The 20,491-nt window shown below is 38.4% G+C and overlaps 1 protein-coding gene across 1 annotated transcript in view; it reads left to right on the top strand.

Annotated features, from left to right (window-relative positions):
* Bmp3 (bone morphogenetic protein 3) overlaps positions 1-19,234 on the top strand; it is a 29,611-nt gene extending 10,377 nt beyond the window's left edge. Inside the window, exons 2-3 of the mRNA XM_004653381.2 lie at positions 7,088-7,989; positions 15,510-19,234. Of these exons, the coding sequence (XP_004653438.1) occupies positions 7,088-7,989; positions 15,510-15,701 (1,094 nt within the window). The 3' untranslated portion in view covers positions 15,702-19,234. The remainder of the gene's footprint in view (positions 1-7,087; positions 7,990-15,509) is intronic.
* Positions 19,235-20,491: the final 1,257 nt, after the last annotated feature.

Here is a 20,491-nt window from a genome sequence, read left to right as displayed (position 1 = left end):
AGGCTTATTTTGCCTTACAGAAGCTCCATGATGGCAGGGGAAAATGATAGCATGATCAGAGGGTAGATACCACCTCCTGGCCAATATCAGGTGGACAACAACAGGCACAGGAGAGTGTGCCCAAAATTGGCATGGGGAAGCTGGTTATAATATCTACAAGCCAGCCCCCAACAATACACTGCCTCCAGGAGGCATTAATTCCCAAATCTCCATCAGCTGGGAACCTAGCATTCAAAACACCTAACGTTATGGGGGGCACCTGAATCAAACCACCACATTCCACCTCTGGGCCCCATAAACTGATAACAATGCACCATTTTAAATACAATGCATTCATCCAACTTTTAAAATCCCCTTAGTTTTTATCAATCCTAATTATGTTAAAACATCCTCATAATCCAAGGTCTGTTAGCTGAGCCATAATACAAAAAAGAAAAAAATCCTCCCTCAAACCATAATGGCACAAAATATATACATTCACACTGCAAAAGCTGGCATTGAGCAGAGCAAATAAATATTCAACCAATACAAGATTTAAAACAACCATCAAACTCTGCAGTTCCAAGTCCAACAACTCTCATCAGTGACAAATCACCAAGTCTGATAATCCTAACCAGCAATAAGTCCTCTGGAGTTCTAATTCTGCCCCTCCAGCTAGGCTACTCACAATCCTGGATAACTTCATCTGTGCTGACTGCTCTCCTTAGCAGCCATCTTGTGGGCCTGGCATCTCCTCTGAGTCTCCACTCAAACCCATGGTGCATCCTCAGGGTTCCATCAAGCCTACATACATGCATCCAGCAAAACTGCTTCACACTGCCGATGGCCATTCCCAAAACACAAGACCATATTGCAAATGCAATGACCTTCTCTTTCCTGCACTTCTTATACTCCACTATACCAGGTAGGGTGCCAATTTGTTGATCTGGGGTAGGGGAAATAAAGCAGACTTTGAAAAAAGGACATTCCTTGAGCACTCAAGCTCCTTCAAAAGCATCTATATTCTAAGCCCCAGTTCAGATAAGATGGCCCAATCTTAAAGGTTGTAATCTCATATAATTGTAGCTAAATGGGCAGAAGTGTCAGTCCAAAGATTTCACTTCTGTGCCATATCCCTTTGTTCACACCAGTACATTTCTATACAAAGCAACCCTGCACAAGTTCTTAGGACAGGGGCATAACAGCAAGCCTCTCACACAAACTGCTTGTAGACCAGTCCAGGCAAAGCTCTTTCTCACATCACAGTCCATACATAGTTCTTACTGCATTCAGGTCTTTCAACTCTGACCAGAATAGTCCATCAAGCTGTACTTACAGCACTGCAAGGTATCTCTTAAGCCAAGGTTTCAAATTTTTCCACATTCCTCTTGAAAATCAGCTGCAAAAGGCCAAAGCCACACAGTCAGGTGTCTAGCAGCAATCCCATTCCTCTGGTACGAACATTATTGTTGCAGTCAGGTTCTCATTGCTCGTAGAAATCACCCAACCAAGAGCACCTTGTGGGTGGAAAAAAGGTTTATTTTGCCTTAAAGACTCAAGGGGAAGCTCCATGATGGCTGAGGAAAATGATGGTATGAGCAGAGGGTGGACATCACCCCCTGGCCAACATCAGGTGGACAACAAGAGCATGAGAGTTTGCCCAATACTGACAAGGGGAAACTGGCTATAACATCCATAAGCCAGCCCCCAACAATACACTGCATCCAGGAGGCATTATTTCACAAATCTCCATCAGCTGGGAACCTAGCATTCACAATACCTAAGTTTATGGGGACACCTGAATCAAACAATCACAGACCCCACATGCCTTGATTGATTTTCTAACTTCTGTTCTCTGTAGCAGAAGTTAACATGAGAGCACCCAGAAGCATGCCTGTTGCTATAGGCACATTTGGATTGGGGCAGCAAACAGTCAATATCATTTAGGACCCAAATACTATTCACAGGCTAAAACTGCATAAGCACATTTTAGTAAGCCAGCAAATCTCTGGTTTATTTGTATATTAGCATTATGTCACACTTTTTTATCAATTAGAAAGACTATGTCAAGTTTTTGATTCATGAAATTCAAAAACCTGTGTGATTCAGAAGAATAGAAAATGTGAATGTTGAAGCATTTTTTATTTACCAGTATTTAAGGTTAGATGTCTCTGTGCATAAGGAAATCTGTGCAGTGTCTCAAGGGAAACAGAGAACCTTAATGCAATGTTCCTGATTGGAAGTACAAGAGAGTAATTATTGGAAGGATGAGCATAGTGGCAGATGCCTACAATCCCAACACTGTAGGATCACCATGACTTCTAGGCCAGTCTGGGCTACATAGTAAGTTATAGGCCAGTGTGGATTATAATGTGAGACCCTGTTTCAAAAATATATATTGGGGGTGGCTGGAAAGATTGCTCAATGGTTAAGATGCTTACCTGAAAAGCCTAAAGACCCACATTGGATTTCCCAGTACCAACATAAAGCCAGATGAACAAAGTGGCAAATGAATCTGGAGTTCATTTGTAGTGGCTGGAGGCTCTGGTGTACCCATATTTACTCATTCATTTGTTCATTCATTCATACCCTCTCTTTCCTAGCAAATAAATATTAAGATAAAATGTTTGGAAAGTTAATATAAGATCTAAAAACTGAAAAAGCTTGAATGCAGTTGAATAGATATTTCATGTATTTCTACTAGCAGGGAGGTACTTACCTCACTTAGTTGTTGCTCTGTACTTATTTGTTCAACTTCATGGCTCTCTCTAGTATATATGTACATGTATATATATAATGTAAGCATGTAATATGTTGCAGTCATGTTTTTATAAAGTCCTTGAGATCCATTGAGGACTGTAAGCTTACAGCATATCAGTTGGAGCATCAATGACCATAAATTACAATTTCAGAGGATGCAGTCACACTAGCTGACATTTAGTGAGTCCTTTCTATGTGTTTGGGTGTTACCTGTGTTATTTCTGTTAATCTTCACAAGAGGTCTACTCAGCACATCCTACATAGACTAGATTGGGTGTTTGAGGGCTGCTATTGGGTGCAGTGGATCTGGGTCCAAGCCACAGGGCTTTGACGGCATGATAATGCACTGGGCTCAAATGAGAGTGATGGCAAAGGCAATGCAGTAGACTCTGAGACTGAATTGAAAAGATGTTGAAGATCTTTTCCACCACCACAGGAGGTGGTAGCCTCCTACCACCAAGGGGTGGAAAGCTAATAAACAGCAGGGCGCAGGTGAGAAGAAGCATGTTTGAAATAAGGAAGCATTCTAAAATAAAATGTTGGGGGAAAGAAGCAAGATTAGTCTGTCAAGTGAGGCAATGGCATTCTATCCCTTGGAGTTCATTTATTCCCTGCTAATTTGTTTGAGTGACAAATCATTTGTTTGCCACATAGTCACAACAGAGTGGCATCCCTTCCTTACATTTTCAGTGTCCATCTGTTATATGAAATTTGGGTAAAAGCACATGCTATGGTAACTGGGTTGAATTAAGGCCAGAGTTCCTATACAACACTGATGCCATGGCTTTGTTATAGAGGTCTGCAAAATATTATCCTGGTGTCATGGATTCTACAAATGCACACAAATGGCAGTTTCCTCCTTTTGCTTCACACAGTGTTAAGAATGAGTCAAATATGTTTCCCATTGCACTTCTCCTTTGCTTGGGGACTCAATGAACTCATTTTAAGTTTCCACGTCTTTATAAAAATGTTTGGTTTTTAGTGAAACGTGTTTTTGATCAAGAACATAATTTCATGATTGCGTGTATGTTTCTGAACCAGTATGTATATGGAACAAGTGCACAGAGGAGCTTCTCAGGCCCAGTGACAGATCCCAGTGTCTGGATTCCTCAGCCCCAACCTCAGCCTAGCAATAACTCATTACTGACCTTGAGAGAAGGAGCAGCCACTGCCTTCACTAATCAGTTCCCTGCTCTTTCTGTCTCTTATTTCTAGATTTAAAGAACTAGAAAGGCAATTGGATGATTCCTTTCATTTTTGTTTAATTATATAGAAGTTTAACTTTTAAATTCATGGAATGTTGAATTTCAGATGGCTGCACAATAGAATTGCTTTTGACATCTTTGAAGGGGTGGCTTATTTTTTTCTTTCACAGCTAGTATAAAATACTGAGTGTGTGTGTGTGTGTGTGTGTGTGTGTGTGTGTGTGTGTGTGTGTGTCTTACCTATACAACCTTGATCTCCATGGTTGCCTGGGATGCCTTTGGGGAACTGCGGCCAGCCTGAAGCAAGAACCCAGGAACCCACATAATCCCTATTGTACTGTTACAGGACATTGATTACAATAGGAATTTACATTTAAGAAACACTAAAGTCTTTATGCACTCTTTTACACATCTCATTTAATTCTGATAACATAGGCAGCAGATATTGTAGCAAAAGGTCAAACTCTGGTGATCACAACAATTTAGGTCTGACCACTCAAGAAGTCAGGGTAATGAATGATATGAGCTATAGGTTTAAGGAGAGGAAGAATGGGACAAAGGGTAAATAATATGCTTAATTAAGCAGTCTTGAGCAAGCTACAGTCCGATTGCTTATTATGTCAGTTCTGGTGCTGTAGTATGCTTCTGGATAAGCCCTTATTGCTTAAAAGGACAGTCTGATTTCCCAAAGGTGGTTACTGGGGTAGGGTGGGGTGCAAGGGCAGCCCCAGTTTCCATCATGGAGTGATTTTTCCCATTTAGGTGATAATCTCATCACAAGGTGATCTTGTCCGCAAGACCACACAATTTATGGATTACAAAGTGACCACAGATTTGACACAATGTCCAAAGATCTTCAGGCTCTTTATGGAGCAGGGATGTAGAACAGGACACTATAAAAGCATATAGTAGAGTTACTTTAGGTACCTTTATATCTGTGCCTCCAGCCTTGAAGGATGAGATAGGCTAGGCAAATTTAGGGCAACTCAACCTGCATCTCCGGTTTTCAGACATGCCTAGGAGGAGGTGCGCCAGAGTCTGATTCAAAGTGAAGGAGACAGACGCAGAAGGACGCAGAGATGCCAGACTTTCTTCCCACTGTTAGTTGCCTTCGGGCCTAAATGAGGAGTCAGTGCTTTTTATCCAAAGCAGTTTCTGAGTGTCTGTTGTTCTATTCTCTCCATGTTATGAATGAAAATGTTAGTTTGTCCAGAGTTATAAAGTTCCTACATGGCTGAGCCAATACTTTAATCAAGTCCTAATCCCAAACCCTCTACTTGTAACCAGAAGACTACAGAAACATGACTCAGATCAGAGGCCACTACAGTTCCTTGCTGAGTTTGTGAGACTGGATATTGGTAGTCTCCAGAGTTCTCACCTCCTCCCAACACACACACCACACTACTGGAATTTCCACTAAGTTTATTAATTGTTGGAACTGTCACATATTTATGGTACTTCAGTAAAGGAAAGAGAAAATTAGTAAAACTATCAATGCTATAACCTTTTTCTGCTTTTTAACTTTTCTCCTGTTAAGCTTTTTTTTTTTTTTTCCTGGTAAGAACCCTTAAAAGCAAGAGGCTGTGAAACTTGCCTTGTATTATTTTTCTTTTTATTTACTTGAAGTGAAATTTATATAGTATGAAATTAACTGCTTTAAAGTGAACAATAAAGTGGCAATTAATACTGTCAGTGGATATACAATCACCATCTCTTAATCTAGTTTTGAAATGCTTCCATCATCCCAAAGTAGAACCTCACAACCATTAGGGAATTTCTTCTCATTCCCAGCTGCTTCTAGCCCGAGATAAAAGCCATTCTACATCTGTCTCTATGGGTTTAACTATTTCAAAGGGTTCATGTAAATGACATTAAATAATAAGTGAGGTGGGTTGTTGTTGTTGTTGTTGTTGTTGTTTTGGTTTTTCAAGATAGGGTCCCACTCTAGCCCAGGCTGGCCTGGAATTCACTATGTGGTCTCAGGGTGGCCTTGAACTCATGGCGATCCTCCTACCTCTGGAATTTAAGGCATGTGCCACCATGCCTGGCTATGAGTCTTTACATGTAACTTTTTCAATTAGCATGATTTTTTCAAGGTTCATCCATGTTATAAAATGTTTTAGTATTCATTCTTTTCATAGCAATAATATTTTATTCTATATATATATACTATAAGCTGTTTATTGATTCATCCATTAAAGGTTATTTGAGCAGCCTCTACCCTTTGGCAATTAAAGATATACTTATTTGATGGACTATCTTCATATTATAAGGAACTCCTAGCTCATATGATAATTCAGTGTATACATTTTTGAAGAAATACCTAAGTATTTTTCCTAGTAGTTGAATCAATTTCTGGCCCCAACAATAATTAAAGGGAGTTCTGTTTCTTCTCACAGACTTTCTTGTTTGAGGTTTTTGTTGTTGTCTGTAATAGCCATGTTAGTAAATATCAGATAGCTCGTCACTGCAGTCTTAATTTTTACTTTCTAAAGAATAATGAGTTTCAGCATGTTTTCATGTGCTTGTCAGCTATATGTACTTCCTTTTTGGAGATATGCTATTTTAAGAACTCTAATATATGAACATAGTGTAATTTGATCATTTTACTTTTTTAATTACCCTCTTTCATCCTCAGCCCTCCCATCTCCAGTTTAGTAAGAACCCTCCTCTTTACAAATAGTCCTTCCTCAGTTTTAATGCCTTATTCCTTTTTAAGATATGTCTATTCAAGTCCTTTGCCCACATTTTATTGGTTGAATAGTAACTATTATTTGGATATTCATTTTTGGATACTAAACTTATCAGATATACTGTTAGCAAATATTTTATATCATTCTGCAGACCCCATTTTCACTTTATTGATAATGTCCATTGGTGCAAAAATGTGTTACATTTTGATAAATTCCAGCTTATGAATTTTCATAGTTATATCTATTTTTTACTTTTATTGTATGCACTTTCGTGTCATATGCAAGAACCAATATTCAAACTCATAAACATAAAGTTTTATCCTTGTGTTTTCTACAAAGATATCAGTCTATCTGTTATATTTAGAATGATAACTTATTTAGAGTAAATTAACAAACATGAATGATAGGGGTCCTGTTTACTTATATTTACTCTTTATTTTCTTTTGTTAGGAACACTTCAAAGCAAGGGATTGCACATTTTCAATCTGACTTCTCTAACCAAGTCTGAAAACATTTTATCAGCCACATTGTATTTCTGTATTGGAGAACTAGTAAACATGAGCCTGAGTTGTCCAGGATGCTCCCATCATACTCAGAGAGAACACCTTCAGATAGATCTTTCTGCCTGGATCCTCAAATTCAATCACAACCACAGTCAACTCCTAGGTCATCTGTCAGTAGATGTGGCCAAACCTTATCAAAATGTCATGTCCTGGCTGTCTAAAGACATCACTCAGCTCTTGAGGAAGGCCAAGGAGAATGAAGAGTTCCTCATAGGATTTAACATGACCTCCAAAGCACAGGAGCTGCCCCAGAGGATGTTACTTTATCCGGAGCCTTATATCTTAGTGTATGCCAATGATGTTGCCATTTCTGAGCCAGAAAGTGTGGTGTCAAGCTTACAAAGACACAGGAATTTCCCCACAGGGACTGTACCAAAACTGGATAGCCACATCAGAGCTGCTCTCTCTGTTGAAAGGAGGAAGAAGCGTTCTGCTGGGATCTTGTTACCTCTGCAGAACAATGAGCTGCCAGGGGCAGAATATCAATACAAGGAGGATGGAGTGTGGGAGGAGAGACAGCCTTACAAGACCCTGCAGACCCAGCCACCTGAGAAGAGTAAGAACAAAAAGAAACAGAGGAAAGGATCTCACCAGAAGAGCCAGACACTCCAGTTTGATGAACAGACCCTGAAGAAGGCAAGAAGAAAGCAATGGATTGAACCTCGAAATTGTGCCAGGAGGTACCTTAAGGTGGACTTTGCTGACATTGGCTGGAGTGAATGGATTATCTCCCCCAAGTCTTTTGATGCTTATTACTGCTCTGGAGCATGTCAGTTCCCCATGCCAAAGGTAGCCATTGTTCTTTGCCCTGTATCTTCTTCCTGTTGCCACAGGAAGCTGAGTTGGATGTGTTTATGGTTGGGCGGGGGGATCTACTGGGATTGATGCCCTGATGTAAAACACTGTTTGGTACATAGGTTCTCATGAGTTGAGTTGCTCCCACAAATCAGAAATAAGATTTGGCTAGGTAAACTGGCCTTATGAAATCTACTAATGCTTATTTCATTTGCTTCCCTGAAAAATGTTAAGAGTGGATAAAAATAGGTCATATTGACCCTGCAAACTTCTTCCAAGACTTACTACACTCTATCAGAAAATATCTTTGTCTATTCCCAAATCAATAGGGACTGAATTTTATTCATTGAGTATAATTTCATAAGTCTCTCTTACCTCCACATGTCCTGCAAAGCAAAGCCAGTGATAGTTCTCCTTGCATGCAGTAGAGATGGTACACTCTATACTAAAGTGTAGTGAAAGCAAAGCCAGCAACAGTTCTTGCACTAGCAATGTACACTATAAACTCTGTAGTTAAGTACAGTCATGCCCGACACTGAGCTTATTGTTTCACTTTCATTATCAGCGAGAAACACTGAATTTCTGCTGGTAGTTAAAAATGATCCAAAGGAAAATATCTGGGAGAAGAATGAAGGTGATTTTTACAAAAATGAATTAATTTTTGCTGTTATTTGCTAATGAAGGAAAAAGGTCTTTTGTCTCAAAGATTGACCAATTGCTGCTTATAGGACTTTATAGTTGCATTTTTTATGTTGTAGTCCTATGATCATTGGGTAACACACACAATAAATATGGGTTACTGCACAAACCTAGGTCAATTTCAGGGCCTGCTCCTTGTACAACTTCTGGGAACTTACTTTCCTAAAGGTTTTAATGATTTTCAGTATTGTAAATTGAAACAAAAAGTAAGTACTATATACATAGGATTATATCAAAAGCCTTATCTTGTCTGAAGATTCATAAAGGCACATGTCATTGATTAAACAAAATATATTAAACTGGGATGATATTTACAAACCAACATATGATAAAATATTACAAATCTGAAATGAAAAACATATATATATACATATATATGTAATATATATGTATGGTGTGGCCTAATTTGTACATTCAGAGGCAAGAATGGATTAGATGGGTCTTGGGGTTGTCCAGATCGTTTCCCTCAGTCTCATAAGCTGTAACTTCTGGAGGGCTTAGAGAAGTTTCCTGTTCCCTTCTAACACCAACACTTAGGCTGCAGCTATTTACGTTAATATAGGTGCTTCATCTGTTTGCTGCTCATCTGCAAACTCTGGAAAACTGGCTTAGTTCCCCCCTCCCTATAGTTCTCTTTAGTTACTCTCAACTTGCTCCTCTCAGCTTCTTTCTTTCTTCTTACACTCACTCTTTATAAGCCTGCCTTAAAAAAAAAAAAAAAAAAAAAAAAACTCTCCTATGGTTCCCTGGGATTTAAAGAATCATCATTTTAAAACTGACTTGAGGGCTGGAGAGATGGCTTAGCAGTTAAGACACTTGCCTAAAAAACATAAGGGCCCAGATTTGATTTCCCAATACCCACATAAGATGTACAGGGTGGAGCCTGTGTCCAGAGTTTAGTTGCAGTGGCTAGAGCATATCTCTCTCTCTCTCTCTCTCTCTCTCTCTCTCTCTCTCTCTCTTTCCCTGTTTATATCTCCAATAAATAAATAAGTATATTTTAAAAAACTGACTTGGGATAAGAATAGCTGATAAATCTAAGGATAGTAGTAAGACTTGGTCATAGCAGGGCCTTTTAAACCTCAATATGCTTGTAAAGTACCTAGCCTTTTGTTCCTAAGTAGTTCTGACCTGTGGATGGAGTAGAAGCTGAGGAGCCACACATCTAACAAGTCCTGGGGAGGGGAGAGACTCTTGCTGCTGTTCCACAAATCTACTTGGAATAGCAACATCTTTTGGCTTGATTATTGACCATGGATAGATTTTGAGACGAATTGTTCAAACTCTCTGCATATTTAGTTTATCTTTGAGATGAGTAAAATCAAGCAGATTAAAATAGTAGACCATAGTCAATAATAAAGACAACAATGCCTGCATAATTAAAAGAGAAGAACAGTGAGATTGCAGAGCTGTTTGTATGGAGTGGGCACTCAGTGAATATTTGCTGTTGATGTGACTAATATCTATTGAGGAGACTGAGGAGGGAATGCTGGAGGCTAAAGAAACTCTCAGGAGGGAAAGGGAGCAAGAAAGTAAATGTCATTCAAGAAAGATTTTATAAACATTTCTAGTCCTTTTTTCAAACATCAGACAAGTGAAAATAGGATTCTCCCTGGGGGTTCAACAGCCTGTGATCTTTTGTAATGAGACTTCTTTGGAGAGTAATGGAGTCAGAACTGTTGCAGCAACTGGACTGGTCATCATGTTTGTCCCAACCTGGAATGGTCTCGAGCAGCCGGGAGGTATAGCAGGGATAAGTATAGAGATTGAGCATCCCATTTGCCAAGTTGAGAGTGGAAGTTTGGCACCACCTGGCGTGGATCTGCTAAGTGTTCCAGGGATTTCCTTCAACCTTGCAGACTTTGTATCTTTCAAGTGGTATCTCAGCAAAGGGATGTGAAACAGGATTGGGATATGAAAGGAAGTGACAGTTAATAAGCATTGCTATTTTCACAGTGCCCAGTGTGAATAGCCAAGATGAAGTATTTGAATAAAAATATGGTCTGATCAACAGGAAAACGAAGGTGACTCCCCACATCAGTGTAGCACATGTGGGGTATCTGAAGTGCCAAAGACCTTTCAGACTTTAGATATAGACTTTGCCTCCGAGAAAAGTTCTCCTAAGCCAGACATCTATGTGGTCCTATTGTTTTTTCTTTTCCTCCTGAGCAAAAGTCTGCTCTATATAGCAGGGCTCTTCATCTGCAAAAGTCGACAACCTGCTTTGTAATTCAGAACAGCTGTGTTCTGCCTTTCCCAAATTCCAGGCTTTGCCCTTTCACTGATTCCAGTTAGATAATTTCTGGGCCATCACACCCATGTGGGTTGTACTGGGAGAGTGTGGAGCAAAACCCAGGTCAGGAATGAAGGCTCTCAACTGATGACACACTCTCTTCTGCTAATGCGTTTATAATCAGATTCAACTTAAGGACATCACACACAGCTTGGCAGTGCAGGCCTGACCACTAAAGATTTCATTCACAGACATAGCCATTTGGATTTTTCTGATTTCTAGTCCTTACAGCCAATCTGTTCTCCCAGAGAGAGAATCTTGGAATTCTGCCACTAGATGAAAAATACCCAGACAGCCACAGCCAAGCCCTGTGCCTCTGCCTCCCTCACCACCTGAACAGAGATGGAAAACAGAAATTCCAAGTGAAAATGATTGAGCCATTATTTCTGACAGAGATCCACAAAAGCCACAAGGATTAGAGGCATGTAGTTATTTCTTCAAGGAACTGTGCAAACACTTAGAATAGCAAAGATGCCAGAATTAGGCAGCAAGTAATTAAAAAAATACTTTAAATCTAAAGTATCTCACAGAAAGAATTTCCCATTGAATGAGATCAAATAAGTAAATGATGAGTCTCCTGAATCTTCCAGTTCTAACCTCCTTAAATCTTGACTTTGCTAAGCAAACATTACCTGAATTGATGTTGAAGACACATTTCACCATCCCTGAAAGGTGACTGATGAGGGAAGGAGTGCAGAGTTGCCCTTATGATTGATGCTTTTGTAGCTCAGAAGAGACAGTCATGAGAACTATGACCCAAACTCAAAAACAAGTGGAAATTAATGGATGACAATACACTTCACACCATAAAATTACAGCATGGATCATGTGTGCATGACATAATGATTTCTATCTAGGGCAGCTTGATCAGAGGTTCCATAGTGAGGAAAAATAGGGTACTCCCTAGTAATCTGAGAACCTCCTGATAAGAAATACTAGCCTGGAATCAAAGGCTGGAGCCTGAATTCTGGTGAGCCCACTGGAGACGACTCATATACTCAGTTTCTGAATTTATCATTTCTGAGTTGGAGCATAAAAAAAAAAAAAAGATAGGAATTTTCCAAGGAAACACCCGTGAATATTTTCCATATCTACACCAAGTTGTTTGCACAAGATTTTTTTCATTTTGGGTGCTTGGAGTTATTTCACAAGAATAGGTAAAATAGAGCATACACGACTTCCTGTATTTCAGCTGCTTGACCAGCATTTCTTTGAGTGTGTAGAGAATACACTGTTCTAGGCACTGAGGAGCAGTGATACTCGGCAGTACTTACTGTCCAAAGGCCCATCTTCTTTTGCTTATGCAGTGTGGGTGTACGTGTTTGGGTGGGCACAGGGGTGCACATGTGTTTGGAGGTCAGAGATCAATGTTGAGTGTCCTGCTCAATTGTGTTCCACAGTATATTTTAAAATAGAGTCTCTCATTGGCTGGACTAGCTGGTCAGCAAGCCCCGGGCATTCTCCTGTCTCCACCTCCCCAGTGCTGGCTGGAATTACAGACATGTGCTACTATGCTTAGTTTTTTGTTGTTGTTGTTGGTGGTGGTGGTGGTTTTTTTCACCTATGTGTTGAGGATTCAAACTCAGGTCCTCATGCTTGTGTGGCCAGTACTTTATTGGCTGAGCCATCTCCTCAGTGCCAAGTCTTCTTAGGTTCTTCCACTTTGCATGAAATTTAAATATAAACATTAACAAAAAGAGAATATTACCAGTGAACCTGATTTTTAAAAATCTCTTGGTCCTCTCTGACAAGTAATTTGAAAGATGCAATCTTCACAGTACCTTTAAATCAGCAGAAAAAAAAAAAAAGTGAATGCAGCAAAGCTCCTTTTGGAAACTACCACTATTAATGAAATAGCAAGCGGTGGCTATTATTTCTGTGGTATACTGCTGAGGACAATTCATGTAAAGTGGATATGTTTTGTGAGTTGCTTGTTTTTTTTATTATATGATTAATTAGCAAAAGAGATATAATTGTGATATTTCATATGTGTTTTACATTCTATTTTAATATATTCTACCCATTATCTTTCTTTATTCTCTCTTCCCTTGATCTCTATCTTGTCTCTAATAATCTCTCCTCTAGAAAGTACACATATTTGTTTGAAAATGCAGAGCACACAATACACAAAGTAGAAATACCCTGCACTGTTTTTTCACTTGTGGGGCGAATATTCTGCTTTGCAACCAATTAAAGCTAATCAACTCCAAGTGAAGTATTCTTTCTAACACATATTTATTTCTAGGAAACAAGAGTAAAACAGCTGTGTATTATTAAGAATTTTTTTTTCGGTTTTTTTTTTGAGGTAGGGTCTCACTCTAGCCTAGGATGACCTGGAATTCACTATGTAATCTCAGTGTGGCCTCAAACTCACCATGATCCTCCTACCTCTGCCTCCCAAGTGCACCACCACACCTGGCTAAAACTTTTTTTTTTTTTTGATGATGTGTGTCCATGTTTACAAAAATATTGGATCACTTTCTCATTGGGATTGAAAGATGGGATGATTTAATCAAGTTTTCTTTCTTGCCCCCAAACTTCCTTTCTTTTTCTTCTCCTTTTTTTCACAGCTTTCTCTATTTCTTGCATATATTTTTAGCTTTTTAATTTATCCCAGGTTTTTCATGTTGGTGTTCTTTAGGAATGTGAAATTAAAATCCCAAATCATGAGGCAGAGGTGTCCCTGGTCCACAGAGACTGTTTCCAAATGCAGAAATTATAAGCCATATTCTTGGTTGAAATCTTAGTCTTCATCTCTGGCAAATTACATTTTCCTCTTTTATTATTTTTGACAATTTCATATTTGTATGCAAAGTATTGTGATCATATTCACCCCCAGTACCTTCTTTCATTCCAATCTACTCCTTTTGCTGACTCCCCATATGCCAGTCCTTCTATTACTTTCTTGTCTCTTCTTGTTGTTTGCTGTGGTGTGGTATGCACCCCTCCAAATGCTTGTCTGCCATTTGAGTGTGGGGGTGCGGTTCTCACCTGTGGTGGCTGGTGTGAAGTGTCAGGTGTCCTACTCCATCACTCTTCTACCTGGTCTTGTTTTGAGCCCCAGTCTCTTTATTGATTCTAGATCTTGCCGGGCTAGGATGACTCTGGGGTCTCTGTTCCTCTACAGGACTGGGATTACAGGTGTTTGTGTCCATGCCCAGCTGTTCATGTGGGATCTGCAGCTTCAAACTCTGGCAGTTTTAGGCTCCATTCAGGCCCTTATGCTTGAATAGAAAGTGTACTCAAGTGCTGAACCACCTCTCTAGAGCATGGGATTTTTTTTTTTTTAATCATGTAGCTCAGGCTGGCCTCACACACCTGATCCTTCTGCCTCTACTTCTCAAGTGCTGGGACTATAGGCATGTGCCACCAAGCTTTTATTTCTTCTGGGGATAGGTTTTTTTTTTTTTTTTTTTTGCTGTGGGGGGTGGGGAAGCCAACATTGTAAATGAATGCTCTGTCTCTGAGCCACAACTGAAGTCCTCTAATTTCTAAATGTGTTTGGAAAACGTGGCATCTCTTCTAACCATTCTGTAAACCCCTGAAATTCTGGGCTCAAAATTGTGACTCTCTTTTCAACACTTTTAGGTAGGACAGGGCTGTCTTGGGGCTTTCTAAACAAAACCACATCCCTTTTGGCATTTTCTCAGGGAAGCAATTGAACCCAGGCATCCTTGTTCAAACTTCTGACACCCATTGCACAATCCCAGACCCACAATTTTTTCCCAGAGGACTTGGTCCACACTTGGAGCACAACTGTACTAAGCTTAAGTCGAAAGCCATGGAACAACAGTGACATCCAGTGGTCAATGATGCGCTCCTTTCAACCCCAGTTTGTGCCTTCAAGCATGAATAATTATATTCGTAGAATAGTCACTGTCCAATTCATCCTCTTGGCAACAATTAAGTAAGTCAATGGCCCGTTGTTCCACTAGTTTTTTTTAATAAAATACACAAAGATCACTGCTTAATTTTCAATGAGTATCTGTTAAACAGTGCATTTAGTAGAATTCCTTAAAAGTTAATAATGGGTCAAAAACATTTTTTTTTGTTGTTGTTCTTGTTGCAATTCTGTTGTTTTTCTTTGCAACTCTGTTTTTGAAAACATTAAGAACATATTAATTCTGAGCCACAGTATCTTTACTGATCCTAGATCTAGAATAATTCTATGGCTAGACCTGAGTTGTTTCAAATTACATAATTCGTGCTAACAGAGCTGAGAGCAGAGAATCACTATGCTGGTTGCTAGTGGTGATTACAGATATGCAATTTAAGCGTTCCAAGTCTTTGCATCACGTAAGCCATGACAGTTTTGTCATATGGATTACAGATAAACTTCAGAAGCATAGAAGTCACTTAAGAGATAAGCCCTGGGAGTTATAGGAAGCCTGGCTAAATGTCCAGCAAAGGCAGGGATTTATGTAACTGTTGAATCGGATTTCTTGCATGACTATTTTTATATGATGGGGACGAAGGAATATAAAGCAGTCTACCTTACATGTGCTCTTATTTCTCTTTCCAGTCTTTGAAGCCATCTAATCATGCCACCATCCAGAGCATAGTGAGAGCTGTGGGGGTCGTGCCTGGGATCCCTGAACCTTGCTGTGTGCCAGAAAAGATGTCCTCACTCAGCATCCTATTCTTTGATGAAAATAAGAATGTAGTGCTTAAAGTATATCCTAACATGACAGTAGAATCCTGTGCTTGCAGATAACCTGGCAAAGAACTCATGCGAATGCTCAATTCAATCATTAGTTTGTTTCTATGGACTTTTTTTTTTTTTGCACTGCCAATGCATTTTTGTCCCAAAAGATGTTTTATAGGCTGAAGAGGATCAATAATAGATTGAAGATTTTCACCAAACAGAACTGTACTGTGTTTTGTTATGAATGTAACTAAAGGCAAGATTTTAGTAAATGTGTATATCTATTTTCTTTAATTTTTTTACTAACACAAGAAAAATTGTAACACCACCTGGTTTTAGAAGTGTTGGAGAACATACTGTTTTATTCTTGTAATGGGTTTTAAAATGAAGTGGAAAACAGCAATAGCCTGCCATGTATCTCAGACATACCTAAGAACTAAAGGGAAGGAGGGTCTTGCCTTATATTCCTGAGCATTCCAGCAACTGCTAAATAAGCCAGACAACTTTGATGTTTATCATCAGTATTTCTTAAGCTTGTTATCCTTGATTTTTCTCCACAAGTTACTATGATAGTTTAGAGAGGGGGAGAGAGAGAGAGAGGGAATGTATGATGTGTGTATGTGCAAAGTGTGCCTGTAATGTTTGTAATGAAGTTTCCGTAAAATGGTTCTATAACCCAATCTATAAAATATTCTTTATAAAAAAATTTCATGTTCTGACAAGCACCCATCACTTAAGCAAAATTTACCAGAAATGAAAGATTGATGCAAGACTGCAGAAAATTGCTACTTGATCCAGCCATTGATTTGGAAAGACAGTTGTTTGCATTTTATTGAGTCCCAGAAAAGGTAATCAGCAACTGGGCTTTTGAATACCCAGACGTGATTCCCTTTCCATACTTCCTTTTCACAAGTAGATTCATTTGTTCTAAGTGGAGTTTTAAAAATGTTTTCAGAAGTCATTCAAATTTTTAGTGTTTTTTTTTTATGTTATCCTTTTGCATTCCTATGAAGTTGTCAATGGATGGTGAGGCTTAAAAACTGGTGGAGTTCTCCATCTAGGGCCAAAGTGTTGACTATCCCTCTTCAGTCACATTCTCATCCAGGTGCTTCTCCACCTAGATAAGGGCACTGACCACAGTTCTGTGGAGTCTAAGACTTTGTCAAAGCTCACTAAAATTATCCACCAGAAAAGGGAAACAAATATAGACACAAATTTTCTTCCCCCCACCCATTTTCATTTGTCCTAAGCACCTCCTCTTATGTTTTTGATTGTGAAAAGTGTTTTGAAAGTTGTTCACTCTCTGTATTCACTTGAGAGGAAGAAGTGGCACAGGCCATGCACAGTTGTTGATGATGTCTCTGAGGTTAGCCCCATCTCAGTTGATGATCCAGAGTAACAGCCATTTCCTAGGCCATGCAGTGACTAAAGACCTGGGCCCGCGAGTGTCTCTGCCTACAGCACTCTAAGGTAGTTCTGTCATCCATTAAGTATTCCCTGAGCATCTGCTTGCTGGAAAGACACTGTGTTCTCCCTAGTAAAATCCAGAGGCTGGCCATTTGAGCTGGACGGGCTGAGAGTCTCGGTTTCTGCAGTGGCCGTCTTCCTCAAAGAAATGATAACTACCGACAGAAGAACACTGCGTGTATCTTCATACAGCAAATGGAGCAGCTTATGCTTCAGCACTGGAGGGTGAGAGTGGCCCTCTGTAGTCCACGTGGTGTTTTATTGGGCGGCTATCACAATATTCATGGAAAGGAGCTCTTTGTCCCTTTTGAAGGACACTCATTTGTGTGAACATGCATCAACTCCAAATGGCACACATCTGGTCTGGCACAAATTACATGCTGACACCTATGTGACTTGGTTTCATCAGGTCTGTTTCTTTTCTGATAAAGTTTCAAAGATTCAAAACAGGATGGGGGGGTTGGTGAAACTATTTTTAACAAATATGAATACAAAAGTGTATCACAGTGAGCACCTGTATCCTGGTCATACTGGTTTTCATCAAAGAGACTTTCTTTTGCTTATATTTAATGAATTCTTATGAGCCCAAACCTCTGCCAGTTCTTACTATTACTTAGCCATTTATATAAACTTGGAGCAAACCCTATTTTTTACCAGTTTAATTCAACAGTTTCCAAACATCCCTTAAGTAATTTTTTTTAAAAATCTGAGTATCAACTAATTAAGGATTTATTTTGACTAGTAATTGATATAATAAAATTTCTACACAATGAAAAATGTTGAATAGAAATCACTGGTAGTTATTTCTGCATGAACTTCTAACCAGCACTTCAATCTCTACTGAAGAAACAGCATGTTATGATATAAATGGAAAAAGTGGCATCTTAAACAATAAATGAAAATTACTTTTCAGTAATGAAGAGAGAAGTAAATAGCATTTTAAAAATTATTTAAAATAGAAAATAAGTGCCTACTTTTAAATAGGTACAAGTGTCCATGTAATTTATACCTAAGATTTTAAGAAATATTTGGATTTTATATGGCATTTCTTAATGTGTTAGGTACAGATTTCCATGTAATTCATGCATAAGATTTTGAGAAGTGTTTGGATATTGTATTGGCATTGAAGAGGAAGAAACATTACATTTTAAATTCCCATTTTAGAATTCACTGAATAACTTTTTCCTCAGAATTTCTGTTAAGGTACTGCTAATATCTATTCAATATTTTAAGTGTGCTTTGTAACCTGTGCAAATAATATGCAATTTACAGGATTTGGTGTTATAGAATTAAACTGGAAGGCTGACTTCCTTGGATCCCAGGATTATATTATTCCATATTATTTGTACACTCACCTAGCTATGAATTAACTGATGAGCATTTATTCAGTAAGATAATGTTTTACCTTAATATTTCTGTATAAAACTTTGCTCATTTAATATTTTCATAGACAATTATGTCTATTATTTTCATCAATCTGACTTATACAAAATTTATATAATTACACTGTTTAGTTAATCTTTTGGCTTCCTCTTGTCTTTATGCTACTAAATAAACAATGACTGGACACCCTGAATCAAGGTTGGATTAGAGAGGAGCTATGCCTACCTGCAATGTAAGGTTGAATAAGCAAGTACATAAGAAACCTTGTGTCTGTCTTCACTGTTATGCTTCCTTCCTCTGAGAATTGTAGTTTAATGTAGATTATAAGACAGAAAATGATGCAATTTTTTTCTAAAAGCTAAGTCTTCCTTTCAACTTTTCACACTAGTTTCTGTAAATGTTTGAGGTGAAAGTTTAATGCTTGTACAGTCAGGGGCAATTTAAATATATATTATATATGTATATGGAAAAACTTTAAAGATGCTTTTAATTTATTTAATGACTGTTGCCTTTCTATATTGATAATGATTTTCTTTCTTACAAGGTGAGAAGAACTTCTTTATTTACTAGTCACTAGATACACAATGAAATTTGGCTCATTAGTCAAGTCCTCATAAAGGGTGTGTCCCAGAGAAACTGTGAAGGACACGTCACTACTGATATTCCAAACTTTGCTGACTTCATATCATTTTCCTCCAGTAATGAGCTCTTATTATGTATTTCAAAAATAAAAATTGCTTAATTGGACATTATCCATTCTTTTCTATTTATTGTTAAAGGTGGTCTTTCTGGAATGTTTTTGATAAAGCTGCCATTGAAAAGAGAAAATAAGCTTAGGCATAGGCACTCTATCACATACTATCAACATAATCAACATTCTTGAACAAAAATACACCCATAAGGGAAATGTCTTTGCCTTACAAATGACAGAATCCTAATTTGTATCTATTCATGTTTTCTTGCCTCTTTAAACACAATTTTTATGTTTCATACTTAGAGATTTGGGTTTTAAATCCTTTCTTAAGTGTCTGAATGACTAGTTTAAAAATAGCTTCATTTCTGGGGCTGGAGGGATGGCTTAGCAGTTGAGGCATTTGCCTACAAAGCCAAAGGACTCAGGTTCAATTCCCCATGACCCAAGTTAGCCAGATGCACAAGGGGGTACCTTGTGTCTGGAGTTCATTTGCAGTGGCTGGAGCCCATTCTCTCAATCTCTCTCTCTCTCTCTCTCTCTCCCTCTTTCTCTGTCAAATAAATAAATAAAAATAACTTGATTTCTGCTGTCATTATAACCACATCTTGTTCATTTTAGGATGATAAGGTCAAACTTACTTAGTCTGATCTTTGAGATGTTGTTTAGGTTGTAGGTTTCAATATAAGGAAAAAATATGGTCTGAGGTTAAGAAATAAAATATGGTTTTGTGCCCTTTTCAGTCTTTCAGTATGCCTCTTTAAACTGTGATGTTCAATTGAAACTCATACCTGTTTGAAACTGTCAGGCATTTTTCAGCCCATCTGAAGCAAGCTCTTTTATATCGCAATGTGTCATTTATTTTACATATAAAATGAGAAAATAAAATTCCATTTCACATGGTTTTTACACAGTTTAATGGATAATACATGCAAGTATTTTTCTTAGCCAGGTGCTTCAAATAGAATATAAAGACTTAATTAATATCAATGGTCATTACTATTAATAATCTGATCCAGCTTTCATGCTTTCCAAGGGCTCTCAGCACTAGTACCATTTGCCCATAAGGAAGCATCACGGACAAAGGACAGATAAATGGGAAGCATTTCTCATTGTTTCCCCTTAATGAGGTAGATCTTCAGATCCCTTTAAGAAAAGGTGAGGGTATAAGAAAAGCGACTTCTCTAACCACTTTTGTAGTATGAGCTGTTTTCTTTCACTTCATTTAACATAAACATTTACTATGATCCCAAACTTTATATGCTGTAATCATTTGGGGATTTGAGGTAGTTCCTGGCTTTCTCTTTTTTTTTCTTTT

Source organism: Jaculus jaculus, chromosome 2, assembly GCF_020740685.1.
Source record: "Jaculus jaculus isolate mJacJac1 chromosome 2, mJacJac1.mat.Y.cur, whole genome shotgun sequence".
NCBI lineage: Eukaryota > Metazoa > Chordata > Mammalia > Rodentia > Dipodidae > Jaculus > Jaculus jaculus.
The sequence above is the reverse complement of the archived record's forward strand: the minus strand, read 5'-3'. Positions and strand labels throughout refer to the sequence as shown.